The 1,224-nt window shown below is 24.6% G+C and overlaps 1 protein-coding gene across 1 annotated transcript; it reads right to left on the reverse strand.

Annotated features, from left to right (window-relative positions):
- Window positions 1-698: 698 nt before the first annotated feature.
- On the reverse strand, window positions 699-1,019 carry LOC108722241 (cytochrome c oxidase subunit 3-like). Its single transcript, XM_018447230.1, has 2 exons — window positions 933-1,019; window positions 699-812 (listed from the first exon to the last, which is right to left on the reverse strand). Exons 1-2 carry the CDS (start codon window positions 987-989, stop codon window positions 699-701), a joined length of 171 nt encoding a protein of 56 aa, XP_018302732.1. The 5' UTR covers window positions 990-1,019.
- Between the last annotated feature and the right edge of the window lie 205 nt (window positions 1,020-1,224).

Here is a 1,224-nt window from a genome sequence, read left to right on the forward strand (position 1 = left end):
AAAAAAATGCATGTAATTTTACATGGAAATTACATGTATATGACTGGAAAATTATCTAAATTACATAAATATGCTTGGAAATTTACTGAAAATTGTAAATTTCCAATCATATTTAGGCAATTTTCCAGTCATGATTATGTAATGACCATGTAAAATTACATGCATTTTTTTCAGTGTAATTCAGATTTTACATGGAAAATATGTATATAGAATTAATTACATGTAATAAATGTGTGATTAAGCTAAAAATTGTGTTTTATTAATTCTAAATGTTTCTACATTAATATTGTTTTGTTTTAACATTTTTTTACATCGGAATAATCTTTTTTATTCTTGATTGCAATACCTTCACACTTCGGTATCGCAGCTGAGATACAATGAAAAATATTTTTATAATTAATATTAGAAAATTCAAATGAACACTTAAAAAAGATAAAATTTATACAGACAGACATTCCAAATATTAATAAATTTCTTTTTGTTTTTTAATTGACTATACAGACAGGAAATTACATAGAGGGGAAATGAAATCTCATTTTATATTTAATTTACAATTACGGAAAGTGTACGCTTTTATGACGTACCTACTTACGAATACTTTGCTATTTAAAATTATCTCCTATAATATGACATAGTCCAGTTGGAAAATCATTTAAACTTTCAACGCAATGAATATTATCCATTATTAACAAATGTCCCTATTCTGTATATTCTACTTCTGAGACAATAAATAAAATCATTCCAATTTTTATTCCTTTAATAACATAAATAGAATGACACCCCTGATAAGTAGCCTCTCGTAAAATATCCCGTCATCATAAATACATGCACACTAAAGTTCCAGAAATAGACAAAATTAACATAAAATTATCAATATTATGAAATCATCTAATAATAAAAATTAAATTATTAAAAATTCTAAATGAAATAACAATAGGCCACGGACTAGGAGTAACTAAATGAAAAGGATGATTTTGATATTTAGTCATAAAAAATTAATAACAAACAAATCAAAATTAAATCTCATTTCTATACAAAGCTGAGAGAATTTAATATATTTAATATATTTATGTATATTTTCATTAGTACAAGGATATTTTGTATTTAATTATTGCCGTTTTTATGATACGTTCCTCTCTATTAGCTCACAGAATAGTAGCAGGTCATCCTGCATGAAAGAGTTAATGTAAATAAATTTTCTGCTTCGTACCGAGTTAAATGCAA

The sequence above is a fragment of the Mycetomoellerius zeteki genome, unplaced genomic scaffold, assembly GCF_001594055.1.
Source record: "Mycetomoellerius zeteki isolate Tzet28-1 unplaced genomic scaffold, Tzet1.0 scaffold20, whole genome shotgun sequence".
Classification (NCBI taxonomy): domain Eukaryota; kingdom Metazoa; phylum Arthropoda; class Insecta; order Hymenoptera; family Formicidae; genus Mycetomoellerius; species Mycetomoellerius zeteki.